A 19382-nucleotide genomic window follows, 5' to 3' on the forward strand; every position below is an offset into this window, starting at 1 on the left:
GCATATCTGTGAGTTTCCACCCAGGTTCCTAACATAGCTGAAAAAGGCCTTATGATTGTCCTTTGAATCCATGGCAATTTTTCTCTCAAAATTGGCCTTAGTTGATTTTATGAGTGCTCGTAATTTTTACTAATAATGATCAGGGTGACTTCCCTTTTATGGATTTTGTTCTATCATGTAATAGCTTTCTCCTCTTATTGTAAAGTTTGTTAATGGCTGGGGTCCACCAGACTGGACGCTTGCCCTTTGTGGAAAGAGTCTTGGTTTTATTTGGGATTGCCTGATCCATGCCGTCCTGGCGGTGGTCTTAGACGGCATTTGTAAGGGCTTCCAGCTTGGGTTGTGGTTTCCTCTGACTCAGGGGCCTTGAAGGATACCACACCAGTCTTGAGTAGTGTGAAGTTTGCTTTAGAGAAGTTCTTCACTATGGTCTTTTGTTTGGGGTGGGGCGGATGTGGATTTCCAGTGAGATTAGTTTATGATCAGATCTCACCAATGAGGGATATACTTCCGGTGTGGAGCATTTTGTCCCCATGTTTGTGACAATGAGATCTAGTATATTTTCTCCTCTCGTGGGAACAGTGACTAGCTGTTCCATGGCATTTGAATTTATGAACTCCAGGAACCGTTGGGCTAGAAAGTTAGGGCTTGAGTAATGTTCCCAGTCTATATTCGGGTAGTTGAAGTCACCCAATGTGATGGTGTTTGGAGATACATTTATACCCTCCAGTGTCTTCAGGAAGGCTGTGTGGGGTTCCTGAGTTTGAGAGGGTGGCCTGTAGCATGCTACAATTTGTAGAGCAGTTTTGCCTATTGTTAGTTGCACCTGGATGGTTTCAAGCTTCATGCATTGCCACCAACCTGGAGGTGTGAGTATCCTTTATGAATATGGATACACCCCTCCTTTGTGGAGTGGTCCGGGTTTTGGGGCCGGAACGCATGATATGAGGTAAAACCTAATAGTGCCGGGTGCTCTCAGGAGCCTTGAACCAGGTTTCAGTTACAGCACAGACATCGATGTTCTCCATACTGAGAAGGGCCTCGAGTGCGTGCATTTTGAGATTTAGACTTCTGGCATTGAGCAGCATTACCCTCAATTTCTTCCCATTTTTGTTTTCTAGGGTGGTAGGTTTAGAATTTGAGCCTTGCCTAAAAAGGCACTATGGGGTGGCAAGAGCCTTAGCCAATATCCGAATCCCAGGGTGACAGGTGCAAGCCGTCCCTTGCAAAGCAGCGTGGCTTGTCAAGCATGTCATCCCAGGCAGACAGACACTGGATCCCCTTTGAATGACACCAGACATTAAGCCAATTGTTAAAGCTGATCATCTTGTCTCTATATTGTGGCATCATTCTTGGTGAAGGAAGGATACTGCTCAGGGTTAGGGTCATACCTGCCTGGGCTACATAATCAGAGAGCTCCTCTATGTCTCTTTTCATGCAGTCCAGGGAGGTGCGTCTCAGGTCGCTCACACCAGCATGGACAATGACTGTGTCATATTTGTACTTGCTGTGGAGTGACCCGAGTGCTTGTGTTATGTGGCGGATTCTAGCGCCCGATAGGCAGCTTACTGTGACCCTCTCCTTGTTCAGCCTGGTGAGTGGGACGCCAGTGTGTCTGACTATGGAGTCACCTATGACAAGTATGTTTGGTGTTGTATTTGGCCTTAAGGGCTGTGACTGCTTTGCACACTGCTTTTGTGGTTTATGTGTTGCTTGTGGGGTGTCTTGAGGTAGCAGTTGTTTGGGTGTCTGCTTTGGAGGCCTCTGCTGTTTAGGTAAATTTTACTCAGAGCCTCCGAGTATGTCTTTGTGTGTTTATGTGTTTGATTCAGTGGAGTGGTAGCATTATGTGAGGCTGGTTTTGTGGTGTGTGTAGTTGCCTTCTCCTCCTGTCTGGTCTTGCCAGTCCTGAGTTGAGAGAGCTCAGCCTCCAGTTTGGCTAAATAGCTGCATCTCTCGCAAGTATTTGTGTTATGTGGGAGGAGGAGAGGGTTGTCTGTGTACATGAGGCAGTTATAACATTGCCTCAAGATTCCCAGATTCACCAGCTGGACCGGAGAGGAGATTGACAACTGACCTTTGGACATGCTAGAATAATATTGGGAAATCCTTAATTGAAAACAAGGGCCAGTGGGGAGTGAGGGTGTAGTGCTTTTAATTTTTAGTGCTGACTTATATAATTGCTTTAGTGAGCAAGTGCCAGGTAACTTGAGTGCAATGTGATACAAGTAACTAAATGCAAAAACGACAAACAGTAACTTTCTTTCAAGTGAAACAAGGAAATAAGTACAGTAAGCAATGCAGATATCACTAGTGATCCACAGAAGCGCTGAGAAGTTGCGTATTAGGTGAATTAGCTTCCAGGGAAATAACAAGCAAACAAACAACAAGTATATAAACAAAGCTACAACAAGCTAAAACAAGAAAGAACTGTCTATTACACAAAAATAGCATGCATCCCAGGCATGCGAGTAGAAATGTCCTTAAGGGACAGATGCTAAGGAATATGAGATTACATAATTTTGATAATGATCTTATGCAAACAACTGAAATGTTGAAAGATGATTTTCTTAGCAGAGGCTATTCTAAATCAGAAGTGGATGCTCGTGCAAATCATGCACTAAGTGAAAGAAGTACAAAAGGCCGACCCTACATCTCTGAACATGTAGTAGATCAACAGTTAGGGGGTAGAAGTGACAATGAAGTTAAACTGCATTTTCCTATTTCTTTTACAAGTGATATAAATGTATTTTGTAGCATTTTTAAGAAGAACTGGAATATCCTAACCGCAACAAAAGAATTAGATGGAGTAATAGACCCTATACCACATGTTTCTTTAATTAATAAGAAATCCTTAAAAAGGCAACTATGCTATAAACCATCTTGTACTAGACATGAAATCCTTTCACAGAGAAAAGGGACATATCCATGTAGGAGATGCACAGCCTGTAGATATATTTTTTCATGTACTACTACCTTTGTTCATCCTGAGAAAAAAATGTAAAACAGATGCAAGTTTCTATGCAGAATGTAGAACTAAAAACATTGTATATTTTAGTTATTGTCAAATATGTAAAGTTTATTATATAGGTAAAACAAATAGGATGTTGAAAGAACGTGTATTAGAAAATATGAGAGATATTGTAGCTGTTAAAGAAACCAATGCCCTTGCTAAACATGTTGAGAAGGAAGGTATTCATCATGTTTTTAAAATTTTTATGTTCGAAGTTATTAATGAAGGACCAAGAGGGGGAGATTTGATTAATAGGACAGAAGAACTAGAACAAAAATGGAAATGCAGATAAACCCCCAGGCATTAATGATGCAGTGTCCCTCAAACCCTTTCTCAAAGCACGGGCACTGAAAGCTTTTTAAACACTTGTGTTTTATTCATACTATATTGACATGTCCTTAGTTTAACAAGATATAAGAATTGCTTTTAATTTTTATTTTATTTTATTTTATTTTACATTTGTTAACCGGGGGTGTCTGACTGAGCCGAAAAGGCCCTTTTTCAGCAGAGGCCCGGGGAGAAAAGCTCCACAAAGAAAAATTACATTCACATTTAGTTATTTAGACATAATCAGTATACACACAAATGACAAGAGACATGTTTTTACAGTGGTATGCGGCACAAACAGTTACAGTGGAGAGAACAATCAAAAAAAATATTAATTTTAAAAATAAAGGTAAGTAATAGATTTGTGGTGTACAGCTGAACTTTGGAATGTAGGTAGAATACATACATAGCACACAGGTACAGTACATACATTGTAGATTAGCCAGTGTTTGTGAGTAAGATTGAAAAACTATTATCAATTGCTCTAGATTTAGTATGCATATGTTATCCGCTTTCACTAGCCTGGGGAGCAATCATGGCACTGCCAACTTTGCATGAGATGTTGCCTGATGAGGTCTTTAAAGGAGGCTTTGGATGATGCGTTTTGAATGCTAGTAGGGACAGAGTTCCATTTTTTAGCCACCGAACTACTATATATGTATCTCCAAAGCTATTGTAGCTGCTGGTGATTTCTAGTAGTAGTTTGCTTGATGATCTAAGAGGCCTTTTGGCTGAGTGATGTTGTACTAGGTTTTTGAGGGCAGAACACTTATTGGGGAGGTAATAGATAGAATGACAGAGGCAGAGCTGATTGTAGGTTAGGAGGTTGGGCAGTTCAAGCCAGTGGAGCTGTCTCAAAGCAGTACAGTGATGAGTTCTATATGAGCAATTTGCAGCAAAGCGGGCAATTCTGTTATAGCAAGCTTCCATTTTGCTTAGTTCAGTTTTGTTGAGATTAGTCAGAGTGGGAGATGCATAGAGTAGGGTGGATAGAAGTTGGGAACGAGCAATGGCTGATCTTGTGTTGTTGGTAAGAAATGGTTTGATACGGTAGAGTGACCCCAGTTTGGCATGTACTTTTTTAATAGTTAAGTTCAGATGACTATCAAATTTTAGGTGGGAGTCTATGGTTATTCCCAATAGCTTAGCCTGTGCCACTGGAGCAATTGGGGTAGCATTTGTGGAGTAGATAGTGAATTGACTGTTAGTGTTTTTGTTAGAACTGGTTATAATCATAAGCTGAGTTTTCTTTGGATTGAGGATAAGTTGGGCTTTGGTAAGGTAGTTTTCAACGTCAGAGAATGCTAGTTGAGTTGTTTGCAGGAGGGTGGGAATGTTTTGTGCAGCACAGATTAAGGTAGTGTCATCTGCATACTGAATTATAGATGCATGCTGTGTGGAGGTGTGGAGGTCATTTGTGAAGACTGTGAATAGTAGTGGTCCTAAGATAGAACCCTGTGGGACTCCTATAGTTATGGGCAGCTGAGGAGAGAGAGAATTAATGTGTTAATGATCAATGTTCTTTTTGTATATAATGTACTGCAGTTGTGTCATTTTGTAATAGTCTGAAGAAGCGATCTGGGCAGATCGTGAAAGCACTCACTTTTGTTATTTTATTTGTTAAGTGTTATACTCTTGTCATGGAACTCTGCAACTTCTTTTTTTCTGATTACACGATTTAGGCTTTAGGCAATTAGGAGATTTTCACCAACTGTCCGACTGTACACATCATATGCTCAGAGCGTGTTGTTTGGGATTTTGAGCTCCAGTGTACACTGAAATCCCATTGGTCAATAAGATTATTTTCTTTAATATTACAGCAAACAAATGGAAGGGTGCTCTCTGCTATCTTTACTGAAGATGTCAGTAAGGGATACAACAGATTACAACATTAATCTTTAGGCAACTGCCTACAGTGAACTGACACAGAACATGGACTGTGTCTTGTTTTATTAGGCAAGTGTTTTAAGACTGTATACTTACTGCCTGTGTGAGAGAAATATGACAACTTCTCTTGCAAAGTTAATGTTTAACAGAAAGATAACCTGGGATTAGTAATGATGGGAGTGGTAAATTAAGCTGTAGCCAGGATTCTTCAACTGCCGTTATGCTGGGTTTGGAAGACACAAACCATGATTTCACTAAATCAACTTTACTTAAGAGGCTGCCCTTGTTGGGGCAAGAGTTGGTCTCTTTGATATACCCTGTGACACCCCTGCACTGGCCCAGTAATCAGGGAGCCTCAATCCTCACCACTAGCACCAGTGAGGGACGTACACATTGGGAGGATGACAAGTACACACATAGTAAAGTAGAATTTCCCTTAAGAGCACACAGAGATCACAGTCAGTCTGGGGCTGGATTCTCCCTCCCTCTCTCTCCAGATCCCCAATAAGACTCCTCACTGGCACAGCTATAGGGTTAAGATCTCAGCCGAGCAGTCAAGCCAAAACCACCAGCGCCCTCTCTGTCCAACCAGTGCTTCATGTCCCTGCCCAAGTAGCTGACACACACACACTTTGATATTTGATTTATATACAAACACACACACACTCCTGGGAAAGGCTGGCACATGTTTACTAGCTATGCCCCCTTCTGCCTAGACTAAAAGGTAATTTTCACTGCCACCATCCAGCTCTTTATCAGCTACTATAAGGCCCTTACAAAGGGTAACTAATTCTACTGTGTAATGTTACTATTATCCAAATAAGTGTGACCAAGGCCAAAGCTATTTAGGTGTGGACTACACAGTCTCACCAAATACATATATAAGTACTCTAAGAACTTCAATATCTCTAAACAAACCAGCTACAATTGAAAGGTTTAAATATATTTAATAATAAATAATAAAAGAACAAGACAATACTCAATAACTCAACAAAGAGTTCAGAATCACAGGAAATATTTTAAAACAACATTGCAGGACAGTCTCAAATAAATACAGAAAACATTTAAACTAATCTTACTATATTCCTATCTCTAAACGAAATTACTTTTCCCTAGTTACTATTAGCAAGACAACTGCTGATGAGAGGATGTTTCCAGGTCCAAAGACAAATGCAAAATGCACAGTCCCTGAGAGAGTTCCCAAATTAATATCAAAACATTATCACTCTTTGTCAACTGCCTTCAGTTCCCGGGCTAAACAGATACTAACAGCTCTCTGTTAAAAATACTTATCTTTATGATATGCAGCTACTACGAAGTCACAGAGCAATAAAAACACTTTACATTTTAAACCTAGCAATTATTTCTGTTTCAAGACAACAGAAAGAAATTTCTAGCTGTAGACATTGTGTCTGCTTGCAGCACTGAAACTGAGATAACAGAATCATAAAACAATTTCCACTTATTTTCTTGAGGGTTTGCAAGTTAACTCTACGTTCCACCTTCTACCATTAACACACACACATGCACAGGCACTTAGTTTATATAGATTTCTGTCCTTTTCCAGTAGGGTTCACTGTGGTCACATTTTAGCTCAGTACTTTACACACACTTCTGCACCAGTAGTTTAATACACATATAGCATATAGTTGTCTTACATTTGTAAGACAAGCATATGAATCATAGTACTATCCACAAATGACATACGATTATTTACAAAATTCCAGACAGCTGAACTGACAGTATTTCCTTTGGTCACATTTCTACATAAATCATATTAATATTTTCAAGTGGCAAAAAACTGTTTGCAGATGATACAATGGTGATTCTTTATTATGAGTTTGAGTCTGACAGGATACGAAAGGCAAGTATGCTGCACAGACTAAGTGTTTATATGACTCAGGAGCTGGAATGCCAGATGAAAAGCCTAAAAAGATGTCTCACTGCAACGGGAAGATGAAAAGACTAATGTAGGGACAGTGAATAAGATTGCAGAAGGGAGGGTAGAAAACTGGGGCAGTGTGAGGAACAGTTACATGGATGGATAAAAAAAAAACATAACTATGCTATGGAGAGCCAGACTTAGTAAACTGTTGAAGACGTCTTGAAAACAGAGGGACAGACAGATGATATTACGTAAGAAGAGCAACTAGAATGGTTGGGCAAACCCCAGGGTGGACATTTGGTTGGAAGGTAGGATGAGTTAAACTCAAGCTCTTACGTAAGTAGGAGCCCAGTAAGAGGATTGTAAGTAATACAAAGCATTACACAACAGAGAAGCAGATACTCATGTGGTACCTGCACAAGTCAAACTGAAGGTGTAACCAGGATGTGGAGTTCTCTGTGAGCACAAGTACATCCACAAGAGTGCAGGCATGCATTTTAAAATAGGATGCGACTGAAGTTACATGCGTAGTTCTCTGCTTTACTGTTACTTTCACTTTCTACATAGGTCTGTATGTTCTGACTATGTTTACGGCTAAGAAGACAATTAAGAAGCCCAGCCTTATCAGCCAGTGCTAGTGGGAGATGAACAGTGTCCCCATTAAAGTACATTAATTCATTTATATTTGTTTACTGGGGTAGTGCACTAATCAATTTCAGGCACAGCCCAGGTGAAATACAAAATATTTCACAAACAAGAATTTCAGAAATGTAAGCAATAACAGAGTAGATCAGACTAGTTACATAGGAAAATAAAAAAGCTATATATATATATATATATATATATATATATATATATATATATATATATATATATATATATATATATATATACACACATATACATATTCCAAAAAACAAGCTTGGATGAAGAAGTGCTTTTTGAGTCACATTTTAAATTTGGACTAAGCATTGATTTCCTTTAGGTTAATGAGGAGAGCTTGCCAACAAGTACGTGCCTGAGAGGAGAAAGCATGTGCAGTGAGGTGGAGTTTGAGATTTGGTGTGACTTGTAAATAGTGTCTCAAATTATATGAGCTTTTTTTTTTCATGTCTAACAGCAAAAGGGAGTAAATGTGTGGAGTTGGAGTAGTATGCAGAATTGGGATCCTAATAGTAGGTTAGATCTATGTTTTACGGGCAGCCATTTGGCTTTTTCTAGAGTGATACAATAATGCTCACAGACAGGTGAATTTGTAATGAACTGGCAGATGTTGTTAAAGATAGTTTGGAGGATGGTGATGTTTCTCTTGGAAGCAGAAACACATATTGAACTTGAGAAAGGAATACTCATTTGCCAATGGCTGCTCTGGCTGTTTGGGATAGAAAAGCAGAGATCTTTTTCGCTGGGAAGAGAAGGGAGTTTTTTTGGCTCTAATTTTATCTGTGTGGAAATGGAAGTTTAGTGACTGATCAAGCCATAATCCTTGGTATCTGAAGGTGGAGGATGTTTCTACAGAATGGCTATGCAAGTCAAAGATAGTTAAAGAGTCAGGTGGTTGGTGAATTTTCTGTGGAGTTCCAAAAAGCATAGTTTTGGTCTTGGTGGGATAGAAAAGTAGTTTATGGTTTAAAGAAGTTGGTTGAGCTCACATAAGTCAGACTGGAGTTGGCAACTTAACCAGTCATAGCCTGTGCCTAGCAGTAACCTCAAACAAGCAAGTGCGGATGTTCGAGTTGTTCAGCTATGAGAACTTGGAGGAAATGAACACAGCTAATAATTATATTCCAGTAAAACAGTGTATGTTGTTTCACCTCTTTAGCTGGGTAGAGAAGTTCCCTGGAGTGTGGGGCTAACTGCTGCTGGGTATTTCTCAGCTGATACAACAGCCTAGAGGGAAAAAAACTAAAGGGAATCTACCTATGAAGATGGAAGTATTTTGAAAGGAAGAGTCAAGTAAAGGGAAGCCTTGGAGATTCCTCCTCCCTTAACATATTTATAAAACAAAAAAGTAGAAGTTGTAAGGCACTAAACACAACTGGAAAGATAACTGGGAAATGTACCTTTCTGCTTTTCTTTTGCTAAGATGTCTGTAGGAGTTTGGGTAGAATTCACTGTACAGCTTATATCTGTTTACATTATGAGGGCAGATACACCTAGCTTGGCAAAGTTGTGAAATACTATAACTGTAGGTACAGAAGAATGACAGTGGCTGACTTGTCATGGTAGAAAAGACACATTTTCTCTGCATATCTTATATGAAAAATGTTCAGTCACCAATCCAGTCATCCAGAGTATTTTAAGAACTGCCAGAGAAATCCAAGGGAAGCCTATTCCCGAAATTGGGTTAGGTACTTGTCATGTTAGCTGGTATTGTTAATGTAATAGTTCAAGCTTAAGGTTTTACAGCACATTTGTTTTACCAATATTTCTATTTAATGGAGTTGAAACAGTGCACAGCCATTCATAGAATGGACAACTAACCAGAGATCACCTCCCAGCAACCTATACCACATGAAGTACAGGGACTGAACTTGTAGTCTATCATGATAACTAATGGTGTTAAAATTGGAGATCCTTTTGTTGAAGTAACATTGAGGTCTCTCAAGGTGATTATGGTGCTTAGAGAAAGGGGGTCATTATATTCGAAAATAAGCCAAAGAAGAGAAAAAGTAGGACTACAATTTATTTGGACCATGAGGAGATAACCATGAAGGATAATTTCTGCAAGACAGAAAATTTTCTAACCACAACAGCGATAAAGTGGTCAAAGTCGAATTTTTTAATCAACACACACACAAACAACTAGAATTGTGGTGGTGGTGGTGCTGCGGTAGCATTGTCACCTCACAGTAAGACGCTGTCCAGTTCGATTCTCAGCTAGAGCATCTTCTGCGTGGAGACATGCGTGAATGGGCGTACCTTCGTTGAAGGTTGTGCGTCAGGCCTGGCAAGCCGGTACGTAAAAATCAACTGCCAATCATTAGTGGACCGGAGTTCCACTGTGGCGACCCCTAACCGGGAAAAGCCGAAAGACACAAACAAACACACAAATAACTAGAATGCTGTCTAACAATATACAGTTGTAATGCTAGACTTATCAAAGGCAACTATGCTGCATTTCTTAATACTGAAGCTAAGCATATGATTAACATACCACACAATCAGCTTTGTCCAGTTCTTGCAGGGTGCATTAAATATCAGAATTGGAATGGATAACTATCTCCAATTTTAAATCATCATCACAGTCGCTTGATATCAGCTTTCATGTCAAAGACATATATACGAAAGAAGAGAGCGGCCCAGCAGAGAGTCCTGTGGGACATGGCTGGTGACACTTTTTCCTGCTTAGAGTAAATACCCTGACATTAGTAGTGTGATGCATAGTTGTCAGTCTTGTAACACAGATTCGTACTGCCAGGTAGTTACAGTTTGCTAAACATTTTGATGCTGAAGCGTTTTGTGTAAATAATTTACTCTCTTAGTTTTTTGCTCTAACTTAAATGTACTGTTTACTAAAGTGGAGCAGTATAATCTTTTTGGACAGCTTAGGTATGCTGAGGGCATTCAACTTAGCTCTAATAGAGTCAAAAAGCAATTAGGAATGGAGTTTATTGCAACCAAGGATATTAAAACTTTTTCTCCAATATATTAGTTGCAGCAATTGTGAGCACTTCTTTTCAAGCACATAGGCTCAGCACAAATGAAAATCTCTGGTGAGAAGACCAACTGTAGCACATATGTTATCATCTGGTTCTGTTTCTCCAGCTAATGAGAGCTCTCAAGCAAGTAATAAGTTACTGCCTTCTGTTAACTTTACCAACGTTGCAGCTACATATAGCTTTCAACTTACAAATACAACAATCTGGAACCAAAATGATACAACAATCATGCATAATTTAGCTGAACAGATGGTGGATACCAATTTGATTTTAACAACAATATAAACTAGGCATATTTGTGACAAATTGCAGTCACTCATAGTGGCTAAAGACACAATTACTAGCTTGAAAAAAATCATTAACTCAAGAAACACACATACATCAGACTACAAATTAACTGGCCCAGAATTCCAAGAAACTCAAAACGCAGAAGTAATACACTGAATAAGGTTCAATCTAATTTTGAAATTATGCTATTGGACTTTGAGTATAAAGCTAAAGGCAGAACTTGAAAATTATAGCTACTCTTGAGACAATACACCCACAGCCTGCAAGAAAACTTTCAAAATATTTTCTTTCAATAACTTGGATTCTTCTGCTAATAGTCTTCAGTCAGCTATTGCTCTACGTAAATTTCAATGGACATCTGCCAACAAATCTTACAAAGATGGCTTCTTCCACCAAGCAATAAGTCTGTGAAGTCTAAAAATAAAGCTGCTATATTAACAGCGTTATGAAGTATAATAAACTGTACTTCAAGGATGCATCTGTTTCCATGTACCCAAAACTGTAAGTCAAAGAAGAGCTTACGCAACTATTGGGAAGATGCTGAGAGAGAAAAATGCTAACATTTTCTTTTGCCTGAGAAACACAAAAAAAGTTTTCAAAATTATGAGTCAGCAAAGGAAGCAAAATAAAAGTTGGCAGTTTTGCGGAGCATCACAATCATCCTGTATTTAACAGTTGTGGTTCCTGAGAAGTCTAACTTCACCAACCTCAATCTCAAAATACATGACTTTGTTCTTTTCTATCATCTTTTTATAGTCTGAGTACACTTTTTGTAAACACAGATGCATTACTGTTTATTTTTTTAACTGAAGAAAAAATGTGCATGTACACTAGATAAACTTTCAATTTTTTATTATTAATCATAGCTGAATTTGCTGCGTGATGTAAAAATAGACTATAAGGGAAATTCATAAAGGTTTCTGAAAGGTATGTAAAATACGTACACCTTGAAGTAAACCTTTTGAATTCAGAGACAACCCTAACATGATACTTTGCATGAAGGCATGCAGCTCTGTGTCAGACTGTCTCCACAGTCGTGCTACATGCTAATGAAGCATTTTGGAGGAGAAGCATTTGCTAACTAACCATGCACTCTTCCTCCCCAGACTTCAGTGAAATCATCTGTGCAAAAAGCACTAGACACCACGTATACTAAATTTGGCGTGCCTCAAAGGCACATAATGAGAAAAAGTACACAGAACCACTAGACCTCAGGCATACATAGCATGCCATAAAAAGGCAATAAACCAGCATCAAACCCTGTACCCTCCTCACAGAGAATATCAGTCCTCCACACCACCGCTAGAAAGCAGGGAGTTATTTTATGAATGCCTTTTGGACAACTGAAAGCTACTACATTGTCAGAATTCTTTCCTAGCTAAATGCTGGTCAAAGTGTTTAGATTTCATTATTGCTTAATGGGGAATTTAGTTCTATTATTGATTCCTTTGGATTTATTTTTGTGGTGGACACCGTGTTTTTTCACTTTTTTCCATTTTTATTTTTATTTTTTTAATTAAATACTCCTTCAATCTTAACACCCTGTTAAAATTATTTTTCAAGCGCTATATTAATGACATTACTCTACAACATATATTTTTACTCCCACTCTTAACTAAATGCAAATTCAAACCAAATATAGCAGACCTGAAAACAACACTGCACATACCCTAACTATAAACAATGAACACGGGGACATTTCATAATCAATCATTACTACCTTATCTTGTAATAAAATTCACAAAATTATCATACATCTTGGCATCTCCAGTGATAACAAAAAACATATCTAATGCAACTAAAACAATGAAGGGAAACATATATTTCAGTTTCTCATTAATGACAACACTGACTGGGGTTAAAAAAAGGAGCAAACGTTGGACCAGAATGACTTCTACTGGTTGGAATAATAATAAATATTCTAGTCCCAAAAGGAAAAGAGCAAAAAAAACTATTAACAGCTAACAAAGTCATACCTTAAAGTCCTTTCCTCATCAATGAGATATACAAAGAGCCTTTCATCATTACAAAATGTATAAGAACATTTATTAACATATTGTCATGCATAACAAATAAACATATTGAGAAATCTGCACATTTGGAAAAACAGCTTCAGTCCCCTACTCACATTTATCAGAAGTGTTTCTTTTATCATTAATCAGACAAAAAAGATTCTTCCTTCATTACAAAAGTTACACGAACATTACTTATACGTAAATAAATTCTCATACAAAGTATATAAATGTTAAGAAGTTGTGCAATTGCAAAAAGAAGCTTCAGTCTTCCACTCTTGTATATCAAAAGTGATCCTACAATTACTAAGAAAAAAAAGATTAATTCTTCATTTCAGACTTTATATGAATATTCATTAACATTCTGTCATATATAATGTATAAGGGTTATGAGCCTAGATATTTGCAAAGACTTCTTCATTCTTCTACTCACACCTGTTAGAAGTCAGATGGGAGAATAATTTTGCTTGTTAGGGAAGGAACTCATCACTTCTATCAAGCATATGCAAATTTCTCAAATCCAGAGTCCATGGGCCTCAAACATCCCACATATCAGCACAATTCTGGCTGAAGACAGCTACTACACTGTAACTGTGGCTGAACTATCTTTCATTTTGGTTTGGAGACTGTGGTCATCAACCCAAAGTCACGTCATTTTGAGACCACTTAATGAAAATTTTGCAAAAATGTTAATAACCCAATCCAAACATCACTGTATAAAATACTCATTCATTCTCAAAATACTCTATCTGGACCTTCTTCAGTCAATCATTTTTTTCCTTCAAGGTGTGCAATTTAACAAACAACATGCATAAGAGAAAAACAACTGTTTATAGGCTTTAATTTTAACTGCTAATAGTGTCTATCATCATCATCATCATCACTGAGACACACAGTCTTCACTCCTAACAAAATTTACACAGATATGCATCAACACAACATCATACATAATATATAAAAACATTATGGGGCTACATATTTGCACAAAACAGTGTCACTCTCCCACATCTTTTACAAATGTTTTGTGAGTTCCAGTTATACAAAGGAAAGTTAAGCATCTGCATTCAGTTAGGAATAGGACACATTTCTATCAAATTTGAGGGGTATAATTCAACAAAAATTTTGCAAAAATAGCCCATTACCTAATGTATATGTCACCAAATACTAACTTTAATTTATTCATTCTATCCTCCATTTGGAGCTTAAGTCATAATAATTTCCTCAGTTTAACAAACATTTGCAAATACAGCCCATTACCTAATATGTAGTGCCAGTGGTCAGAAAAGCATTTTACCTGATTCATCTCATAAGTAAAGGGACTGCATCCAGAAAAAAGGAGGTTATTACCTCTCTATACTCCTCCCTCATTAGACCAATAATTGAGTATAACGCCCCATTTGGGATGTACCTCTCCAAACATCTGCACCAACTGGAAAGGTCACTGAAATACCTCACAAAGAGAATCCATGCCCTCCAACACCTATCCTATGCAGACAGGCTCAAATCACTATCACTCTACTCAGTATTGTACAGATTGCACAGGGGTGATCTGTGTCTCCATATCCGTAAGTCGCACTCCTCATGCGCTACCCGTTTAAAAGGCCTGAACCTAATACATGACATTAACAAAACCTGCCAGAGAGACAGGTTTGTTTGTCTCCCAGAGGCTGCCCTACCTCTGGAATAGACTTCCCATACACAAAAAGAGCACCCTGCTGACCCTCTTCAAGCACAACCTTGATGAGTGGATGGAAACCACAAATTCGTCCCAGGGGTTCCACCTGTGTCCCTCATTGACAGGGGTGACAGGTGCTGACTGAGGTTTCTTTTTGGGGATAAACTCTTGGCTAGGCTTGTAAGGGCCCCAGGGCCATTAGCCTAGTAACCTTCTATGATCCTATGTACATCTTCATATAGACATACCTACTCAAGTCTTCTTAAGTAGCACTATTAACTATGTATGACCTTTTGTTTTTAACATCTAAAGAGTGCCAAACCTTAAGATTCTCTCTATCATTTATACACAAAGAAGTTACCTTCTTGTAAATTAGCACTCTAATCATAAGTGCTTTTCTCAACAGATCTCCAATTAAAATGGTCTTTGCCCTGCTAGACAGTCTAATAGTAAAACAAATAAACCAACAAATACATACCTCACTAGTGAACATAGCACAGAAGTAATCACTGCATGCAGCCAGTACAATGCGATGCACAGGAAAATCCTTGCCTTCCACTTTCAGCGTTACATCACAGAGTGTGTTGCTTTTCCTGAGTGAGTTCATTGCATTCAGGATGGATTTGGCATGAGAGTTGGTCATTATGTCTCTGGGAGCCATAATCCCTCAGTCTGCCCAGTAGGACTGCACAGCAACCTGGAACACAAAATCAAGCACCTAGAGAAGGGGAATAAAAGCACAAGGTTATTAAGTCCATCAACTGTTATGTCTCTAGCTCTCCTCAGAAGTAACCACAATGACTACAAGAATATTTATTTGTTCGTTCATCAGGTAGGTAGAGGTGTCCTTGGACCCTTTTCAGACACTACTCAAGAAACAAGGCAAAGACTACTTAATTTAGATGCATTCAGATTGTACAGCTTGCATCTCTGACTGACGAAGACTGCAGACACACTGATATAACAACAGATGCATATATGGTCATCTACATTTTGATCAATGCTACAGAACAAAGCAAGTAATATATGGCTTGGGTAAAACACAGCACTTACTGAGTTAACTTTCTGATGTCACTCTATCTGACTGTGATGTTTGCCTTGAACATGAAAATCTTTTTCAGTAAATTGTGTTAATTTACATGGAGCACTGCACGTTAATTTTTTCGGTTTCCTACATGATATTGTGTCAATACACAGACTGTGGTGTCATGCATCCATTGTGTGTGTATATACATGAATTATATATATATATATATATCTATCTATCTATACACATATACACACACACACATACAGATATAGAAATCCAATATATATATATATATATATATATATATATATATATATATATGTATATATAAATATACACACAGACAGAAATATAGATATATAAATATACACACAGACAGAAATATAGATATATAAACCTGATTTGCATTAGTAACGTGGTCTTGCCTACAAGTACAGAATCCCTGGTGCTGCACTGCATGATGTTGAAAAACAAAAGTTATTAGACACACAAAATCTTAAAGGGGAATGAACGGGTACACTGATTACGTTACATCAACATTTGTAAAACTGTATTTAACTATTGTTTAAAAAACAAGCAGCTGAGTTCTAACTAAGCTACAGTCTGTACAACTTCTGAGAGCGGGCAGAAAGGCATGCCAAGTTTCAGAACCAAGAAATGAAAGGGAATGACTACTGCAATGGGCACGGGTTTCTAACCAAGTCATTTACTTATATTACCACTTGTTACCCATGTAGGGGAGCTAGTCCATTGACCCTTTTCATCCACAACCCATGTCAATTGTATGTTAGGGTAAATGCAACATATTAAAATGCGGGGCAATTCAGTGTAGCCAATCAATATGTTTATGCCATACCGGAGAAAATCAGAGCACCCAGAGATCATTCAAATTCCACACAGACTGTGAAAAGAAATCAGACTTGGACCCAAGGTGATGCAGCTGTGAAGCAGAAATCTTTCCCAATGAGCCACTGTGCACTTAAGATTGTGATATCTCTTGAGCCTGAACAACTACTATAATGTAGACTGGACATTGTTACTCTTCCACACTGGAATGGAAAGTCATGCAGGATGAGCAGTTTGACCATGTAGAATAACAGATTTAGAAAGTCTGACCATTAACCAGCTGGTCTTCTGCAAAACTTCAATGAAGTCTATAGCAACAGGCAAGGTTGACAAGTTCTACTTTTTCTCATGCATGCTGTAGTGCTGACTGCTGGGGGAAGTCAGATGCAATTGGCAGGTGTCAGTATCCAAGCTGGGCTAAAAGTACGAAAGAATGCCTTTTCACTGGCTGCTCTACCCTAAAAAGTATGAAGTGGGAGACTTCCCATACCCAAAAGAAGCAAGCATTACTTTTAGGTCTTTTTTTATTTTATTTATTTTTAATATGACAATCAAAAGTCAAGTATTGATCTAGCCTGAGTCCAAGGTATCTAATATCGGTACGGTCTCCATGAGAATGCCTGTGCCCCCATTTATGCACACAGTTGCAGCAAACAGTACAAGGTTATGAAACATACCAGCCATTAAATTAGTTACTGAAGCTGTACTATGCAAAACATACATAACAGAAATTATGATAAACAGTGAAATCAATGTTTGTTATGGGAGGGGTTGTTATTCCCTTAACTCCCATTGCTATTTCAGCTGAGCCTTCCTATATACTTCATCAGCCATAACAGTAAGAGTGGGTGATTAAGAAAGATGAAAGGATCACTTGCAAACACCATTGTTTAAGTAAATAACTTATTCATTAAAGCTTAACAAGCTTTTAAGCCAATGATGACAGGATTGGAAGATCTGAAACAGAATACAGATGTACAGCTACCAAAAGTAAATGAATATTCACAGTTACACTTGTAATCAATGTTGCACCACATGGCACAACTGTGTGATTGATATATGCTGGCATCCGGTACATGTTTTGTTTTTGTTTTTTTAAACAAACTTATGTTAGTAACCAACCATGCTTTCCCTTTAAAATTGTTGATTAATCTACCCATTTTAAGGAATAACATTCAAGGTGGAAATCCATGTAAAAAACATTCAATGACAAAGGAGAACTCCACAGTACATATAAACAGACAACACAGGCCCTTAATGGCACTGTGAAACAGAACAATTAATCAAAAATACAAGTAGTTTATACAAATGTATTGGTTGCAAATAGCAGAAGAGAAAGTGCATATATGTTGAGTCTTACTTTTTCAAGCAGCACAGTTCTGCTAAATTACCTAATCTGAGTAGTCATCATGGTAGCCACAAGTGGTGACAACAAGTCTGACAGAGTTGCAGCTACTATATGACAACAACATATGATGGAAGGTCAGACAAGAAAACAGCCCCCATAATCATGGTGAAAAGAAAAGAAACACCCACAATTCTTAATTTACAATATACCCTTAATGCTTCATCTTAAAGCAAGAAAATCAGAACAGTTATGTTATTACTAATACAAAATGCCTAGTTCGGAAACAAATCCCAGCAAAAAATGCCTGGATGGGAAAAAACACGATTGGCCTGTAGTTTCAAATGAAAGAGTAATGTAGTAAATTACAAATCCCCGAATATAAATGCGGCAATCAAGTAGAGTTAATGTGATTTCTAAACAGACACCTCATATTAACCCTAAATTATAAAACAGCAAATGAGCAATGCTGACATAACAGGGGACACCATACAACAGAAAGCATAACCAAGATATTTACTACAGCATACAGAAACTAGATAGCAAAGGGGAACTACATAAGTGCAACAGAAGGGGGAAGATATTGGGCAGCAATACATGGGAATTCTGGAAGGGGCAGCTCCATAAACACGATAAACTAGAATGGAGCAGAAGCTCGGGCAGCTGCTTCCTATTGCTGCAACGTTCAACCACCAAGATATCTACCGTACTGGGAAGAAAAAACTGCAGCACTTGTGCTCACATATTATGAAAAAGTGAAAGGTAAACAAACGCACCTCCAAATACAGCATCGCTCTTTGTTTCTTTTTAAGTGCTCCGGAGCAATATGGTGACGTCACTCAATGCTATGCTTCCGGCTGTCTACCTTACAAGAGCACGCAATGTAGCACCGTCTAAGCTGTGGTAAAATTTGACGCCATCTTGAGCACGGTACACCTTGCAGTATTTTTTTTTTTTTTTTTTTTTTTTTTATTTGACATTTGAAGACCGGGTTAGTCCGACTGGGCAGGTGCCCTTTTTCAGCGGAGTCCAGAGGAGAAAAGCTCCAAAAGAAAAACATATAATAATTAAGTACAAATTAAGTAAAAGAAATTAAAGGACGGCGATATTAACATTCATTGGCATTCAAAATAGAAGTATTTACACTATGTTACATTATACTTAACAAAGAAAAAAAACACTAGAAACATATGTCAGAACAGTAGTTCACCTTAATCCGGTGTGACAGTAAAGTTATATGGGTCTTGTTATTTCATAACTTATAAAAGGCATGGAGGAAATAAATGCAAGGAGAGTCAATTGATACACCAGAAGATAGAAAATAATTAATTAGTGTTAAGGCAGAGGGTGGGGAAAGGTATATCAAGTAGGCTCAGTGCAGGGGCAAGTCCTAGAGCTTAACAGATAGTCTT

At 38.1% G+C, this 19382-nt stretch overlaps 1 protein-coding gene across 3 annotated transcripts in view; it reads right to left on the reverse strand.

Annotated features, from left to right (window-relative positions):
* The window catches only part of KLHL12 (kelch like family member 12), a 681190-nt gene extending 662319 nt beyond the window's left edge, over positions 1 to 18871 (reverse strand). The window contains exons 1-2 of one of the 3 annotated variants that reach the window (XM_044076678.1): positions 18747 to 18871; positions 15228 to 15467 (exon numbers count right to left, since the gene is read on the reverse strand). In XM_044076678.1, the coding sequence (XP_043932613.1) occupies positions 15228 to 15410 (183 nt within the window). In that variant the 5' untranslated portion in view covers positions 15411 to 15467; positions 18747 to 18871. The other 2 variants (XM_044076681.1, XM_044076679.1) reach the window with 2 other exon arrangements.
* Positions 18872 to 19382: the final 511 nt, after the last annotated feature.

The sequence above is a fragment of the Protopterus annectens genome, chromosome 7.part0 (assembly GCF_019279795.1).
Source record: "Protopterus annectens isolate FY-2018-M chromosome 7.part0, PAN1.0, whole genome shotgun sequence".
Lineage (NCBI taxonomy): Eukaryota > Metazoa > Chordata > Ceratodontiformes > Protopteridae > Protopterus > Protopterus annectens.